Source organism: Apis mellifera, linkage group LG5, assembly GCF_003254395.2.
Source record: "Apis mellifera strain DH4 linkage group LG5, Amel_HAv3.1, whole genome shotgun sequence".
Classification (NCBI taxonomy): domain Eukaryota; kingdom Metazoa; phylum Arthropoda; class Insecta; order Hymenoptera; family Apidae; genus Apis; species Apis mellifera.
In genome coordinates this window covers 8640599-8646598 of record NC_037642.1, presented here as the reverse complement: position 1 = coordinate 8646598, position 6000 = coordinate 8640599, and the positions used below count along the sequence as shown (strand labels likewise).

Sequence of the window (6000 nt, the reverse complement as noted above, 5' to 3'; positions counted from 1 at the left end):
GTAAAACTGCAGTATAGTATCTTGGCGAACTTTGATCACGTAGGGATTTTGGAGCGGGATCTTTTCCATCGTGAACGGGTCCAGCACGTGATCGATCACTACGAACTTGTCCTCGATCTCGGTCTGGCAAATTCACCATTTTCTTTTATCATACCTTGTTACTCGCGCGAATGTACGGAAAGGGAAAGAGAGAGGAGAATGGAAAGGGAAAGAAACGATAAGAATCGTAGGAATCTGTAATGAGAACCTTGCCGATATTGTTGAACCTCATGCTGATAATGATCTTCCGCGTGCAGTTTCTCATCGTGTCTGGATTCTGTTCCTCGTCGTGTCTACGTTTTCGACGGACGTGAACACCTTGCCTCGTTCTACGGGTTCCGAATTCGAAGGATCAGACGTCTCCCTCTCTCGGGAGAGACGGAGAAATATGTTAGAATCAGGCTTACTTCTCGTTTCCAAGCAGGGGGCAGTGTGAGAGCACCGCCCTGATCTCGATCAACGGTCGATCCCATTCGTCCGAGTCTTTTCTGACTTGCCTGTCACTGATGAACCGGGACGGGCAATCGGGATTTCTGGAAGGGTGAAGCTGAGGAACGTACTCGAATTCCGACACGTATGGTGTACGCGTCGCGCTCATTCTGCCATAAGAGACGAGTGTCATCTGCGCATAGATCGGTCGCGTGAGCGTACTCGACAAGGTCGAATTATAGTGTAGCGTTTCTCGTTTTTTCTTTTTTTTCTCGAATTCTCTCAGTTGGGAGAATTATATATATATTTCCGTTTACACCCTTACCCAGAGGATCAGGAGATGCGAGATAGCCGGTGACATGTTAGGTCATCTGTCATGGAACTCATCCTCGGGTACAGGCGTGCGGCCTCGAATTTTCCCTCATGTAAGAAATTTCGTGAATGCGGGTTGCGTATGAAATAGGATTTGTATATTTCGATTGCCCTCTGATACTTTCTGACAGGTTTTTCGATTATGCTTTTTCTAGGATATTCTGTGGGGTTAGAAGCAGAGGAACGTCGAGACACTCGTCTGTTTCCTGATCGAACTCGCCGCAAACTTTGAGCCCACTTTGATCTGTATTCAAGTGTTATACACGTTATTATAATCCTCCATTTTCGTTCAGATTTTTTTTCCAAATCTCCTAAATTATCGCGAAATTTTTAACACCGGCCATTCTTATTTCGCGTTATTCCGGGGAGAGATTCGTTCGAGAGGACGAATATAAATTATCCCATATCCAAGTTTCGCGCAATTTTATCGTTTTTCACGATTTATATATCGTATTATTCGATTCTAAAAATTTTGTTTTTCTTTTTTTAATTTTTCCCATATCTCGCACCGTTACGAAGTTATATATTTGAAAAACAAAAAAGCGTTAAAAATTTCATTTTCTCCATGTGTTATAAATTTAAAAAAGAAATTTCATCCGAACGAATATTCGAACCAATATGTCCTCGTGCAACTTTCATCGTCCAAGAAATATATGTATATAAACTCTTTGGGAAATTGATACGACACACACTTGTATATAAACCATATTTATTTGCCATACGAGTTTTCAGCCATTTACATTTACAATTAACGTGACTTTATGCTTTCGATTCGAGCGCGCCGATTTCGACACAGATTCCTCTTCTCACCACCGATAAGAGAAAGAGATCCAATCCACAATCGATCCAACGTGATCGGGTGGAAAACGAACGCGTCGAAACGCGCGATCCCTCGAATTGCTTAAATACCGCTTAAGAATATCACAGATCGCGATTCTTGCGTAAACGCACTAAAATTGTAACAACCTTCCGCTACCATTTGGCCCCCGACAATCCAATTTCCCACGGGCGCGGGCGGGGCGCGTTTCGCGTCCCTTTCTGATTCGTTTTTTCCTTCACCCCTCGGGATTGCGTTCTTTCCACGTCTTTCGAGGGAAGGGGGGGAGAGATTTAAGAGCGTCGCGACCAACGGCTCACCGCTTCGAGAATAATATTCAAATTGAAGGGGAATAAGAGAAGGATGATGATCAGTGACGATCGACAATCACTCTCGTATCGAAAGAAAATTGCGTGTAAGCGAAACGTTATATTTTTGTGCAAGGGAGATATTTTCTTTATTCTTGATCGAAGGAATATCGAATTCGAAATATTGCGACTCTTATTATTGAGTGATAACGTTATTCGTTGAGATTGATGTGGAAAAAGGGAGAGAGGAGAGAGGGGGGAGTCGAAAGGGAGAACGATACATTTCTGTGTCAGAAATCGTCAGACGTCAGAAGTTGACGAAAGCTCGAGTGAGCTGTTGGTCGGGATCGGCCAAGAGTCAACTGAAACCCGTTTTTTTCCTTTTCCTTTTTTTTTTCTTTTCTTTTCTTTTCTTTCCTTTCTTCTTTTTTTTTCCATCGAGAACCGAGCGAAACGGTGTCACGAATAAAAGCGAAGCGTCAATCGAAATTTGTGTCCGTACGAAGATAGAACCGAGCGAAATACGAACGGGTGAAGATAGAAAGCGCGCGCTAACCAGCCTGGTTATCTCTCTAAGCCCTCCTCAGCGTTAACGTGAATCTATCCGAAAATATTGAATCGTGACGAGATTGACGAGTTTTTTATTATTATTATTATTATTATTTTTTTTTATTTTATTTTATTTTTTTCCCCTAATTTTTTTCAACTCGACGCTTTTACTTTTACTTTTACTTTTACTTTATTATTTTTTTTTTTTTTTTTTTTTTTACGCCGCTCTAATCAACTAAACTAAACCGAAAAAGATCAGGGGGGGAAGGGAAGGGCACGACTTATTTACAAACTTTTTAACAGGGGTTAAAGAGCGAAGGCAATCGAAGGTGCGCGAGAAACTAACTTTTAGAAACGAATCGTGAACGTTTGTCTCCTTTGCGACTCGACTTCCTCGAACCTCGAACGCATCTCTATTCGCTCTTCTCGTCGAATACATCGCGGAGATCGTTCGATAATTTTGAAACGGATTCTTTTCAGAAAAAAAGAAAAAGAAAAAAAGAAAAAACGAACACGATTTCTAAACGAACTCGAAGGATAGGCGAAGGCGCGATTACTCGCCGATCCTACCTAACGTAACCCTTCAATGTCAATCGTGGGGAAATGTACGAAATGTTGTGTATCGATCGTATACTTTTTAATCCGTGCAATAACTCCCTCCGCTAAAGAAACGAATAAATTGTATCCTTGTTCCCCGACGATGCAACGATCGCTGGCTCGTTGCAAAATCGAGAAATCGCTTTGATAAATTTATTTATTCATGCGCGTACACGCACGCCTCCTCGTTATTCTCTCTCTCTCTCTCTCTGTTTTTGTTTTTTGTTTTTTTTTACCACACGCATACATGCATACGTATACACACACTCTCTTTCTCTCTTTCTCTCTCTCGCTCGTTCGTTCAACAATTTATTGCTTTCGCTATAATAATAAATCTCTAAAGTCCTCTAAAGCGTCGTAAGGAGAGATTATTAACATTAATGGCGCGTTCGAGCCGAAGGGGAGAGATCCCCTCCTTTCTGGTTTCCAGAGAAAACTCTGAAAACTCTTGCAACAAGCAATCTTCTTCGTCGATCGATCCTCCGAACATCCTTGGCGAATCGAGCGATCGCGTTGCTCCGTTTTCTCGCCTCGATCCGTTCGAAAATGTTTCAAAATTTCTGAAAATATAAACAATTAATTTGTTTTGCGAACAGTTTCTAAAAGGTAAAAGTAATTTTTTTATTTTTCGATTTCTATTACCCGAATCGATTCCCTCCGACGCAAGATCGCTCGACAATTTGCTTGAAGAAAAATAATTAAGCCCTTTTCCTCGCTCTTCCCACAATCACACCACGCCATATCACGTATGTCCAAGTCCCAATGATCGAGATTATCGTGAGATGAAACCTGACGGCGTTGTCGGCGAACGGTATGTCCAAGCCTGATCGTCATCACCAGGTGGTGCACTTGTTGGGGGGGTTCATTTTCGTTCCGAGAGGGCAACGGAACGCGTCCGCGAACGCTTGAGAGTTCATCATTATACCGTTGACTCTGATGTTTCGAAAAGAAATCACGAGAATTTATATTATCGAGTGTTTCTTCCAATCGAGAAACAAGGATTGTGGCGGATTAGTTAATTGCGATCAAAATACCTTTCGGGCTGAGGTGTGTGGTAATCGAGCTCAACGGAAAGAATGTAGGCCTCGGCAGTCATATTGGAACAGTAAGTCTGGAAAGAAAGATGAGAATCCTGTGGAACATATTCAAAATCTCTTCTAATTCTAAATAATAAAAAATCCTAAAATGTTGCTTCGACAACGTGTCCTAAAATGCGGCGTTAAAAATCGAAGAAAATCCCCTCCGTGACGAATATTGATTTTCGATAGAGCAACAACAAAATAAAAAAAAAAAAAATAGACGTAAAAATGCAACGAAATTCGAAATGGCTGTGCATACCAACGCTTGGATATCGGGCCGCGTATATACACGCGAAAGGAAAAAACGGGATATTCTTTTTCTTGCAAAAAGCCACGTCAACCTCCTCGTGTAATAGGAAATTGAACACGTGATGCGTACGGAAGTCGGATGGAACGACACGTAGAATTTAAAATATCTCCATATATGCGTGTATTGAAAGGGTGAGAAATAATAAAAATTTGAAGGAAACCAGCCAATCTCGAGTCGATGAAATACGAAAACGTCCGTTTGTTTACCTGGGCGGCGCTTATGAAGAAAAGCTGGCTCGCGCGAAGTCCCTCCAATCCTGGAAGACTTCGATCCTTGCCGTTCGTCAAAGTGTGCCAGGTTTTATACGAAATCTGCAAGGCTCCGATATCGGCTACGTTCTCGTTCCTCGTCACGTTCCAATCAAACTGAAACACGTTTCATCCCTCACGACCGCAACCTCGTACGACAAATTTACAAGAGGATACACACACACACACATATATATATGTACATATATATTTTTGCCAACCTGTACAGCAACGTCGTTCCCGTAAAATTGAACCTTCCTCCAGAAACTCCTGGCGTAAAGCCTGGCAACGCATTCGATCCTCGCCTCCAACCTCTTCCAAGACTCGGGCGTGATCCAGAGCCATTGATCGACGTTCATATCGGGATCCAATGGCAGTCGGCGTCGATGGAGGTCGAAAGCGTGCAGGATCTCGTGGCCGATCACCGAACCGAGGGTCGCGTGCGCCGCGTACGCGGGTCCGCCGTCCCAGGACCACGACCAGGCTGTCATCATAGCCAGTGGGATGCCTGAAATCGACGATCTATCTTTTTCCACCGTTCCTCCAACAAAATATGGAACAATGATTCGAGAGTTTTTCGTTTTTTTTTTACCAATCGTGTTCGTCGACGATTCGTAGTAGGCGTTCACGCTGTACGGATGACGACGCCTGCGAAAGTAAAAAAGAAATTCCTTTGACTTGGAGCGTTTTATATTCGATTCTATTCGCGGATAAGCTCTTTCGAGCGAAACGTTCGGGACGAAGGCGAGGTTTCTTACTTCTCGGTCACGTTTCTCCTCAAAACCTTGTCGTCGACGGTGCGAATCTGTTGGAACCGTCTCAACACGGTGTGGAAAAAGTCGTCCGGATCGATCTCCACCTGTCGAAAAAGGAGGGAGGAACAAAGGAGAAATTTTAATTCAATAAATGTATCGATATATCGCGTTTGGAACGTAAGGAAGGAGGCGCTCACTCACCTCGGCCATTTCTCGGGCCAGTAAACTCTCGTTGTGGAAACCAGGCCACACGTGAAATCTTCCCCGCAACGAGTTCAACTTCAACAACGCCTGCGTCCTCGTCTCCTCGTCTAGCCAAGATTTCACCAAAATACGCTCGGCTACTGTCTCTTTCACGCGCTCGAACAGCCCCCCCACCTGTTCGCGACACCGATACAATTTATTTCGAAGGGAAGGGGAAAAAGTATTCACGAAGAGGCTAATTTCTTCTTCTTCTTTCTCTTTCGTACTAAGATCTCTAAGGTAACTAAAGCTAA

The 6000-nt window shown here is 43.2% G+C and overlaps 1 protein-coding gene across 3 annotated transcripts in view; it reads right to left on the bottom strand.

Annotated features, from left to right (window-relative positions):
* Positions 1–2710: 2710 nt before the first annotated feature.
* LOC724433 (kell blood group glycoprotein homolog) overlaps positions 2711–6000 on the bottom strand; it is a 66540-nt gene continuing 63250 nt past the window's right edge. For 2 of the 3 annotated variants that reach the window (XM_001120289.5, XM_006564795.3), the window contains 8 exons: positions 5705–5881; positions 5507–5607; positions 5341–5396; positions 4970–5256; positions 4707–4865; positions 4146–4222; positions 3754–4044; positions 2711–3671 (listed from right to left, as the gene is read on the bottom strand). In XM_001120289.5, coding sequence (XP_001120289.2) covers positions 3945–4044; positions 4146–4222; positions 4707–4865; positions 4970–5256; positions 5341–5396; positions 5507–5607; positions 5705–5881 — 957 coding nt within the window. In that variant the 3' untranslated portion in view covers positions 2711–3671; positions 3754–3944. Of the gene's footprint in view, positions 3672–3753; positions 4045–4145; positions 4223–4706; positions 4884–4969; positions 5257–5340; positions 5397–5506; positions 5608–5704; positions 5882–6000 lie in introns of those variants that run through there. The other variant, XM_026441061.1, reaches the window with a different exon arrangement.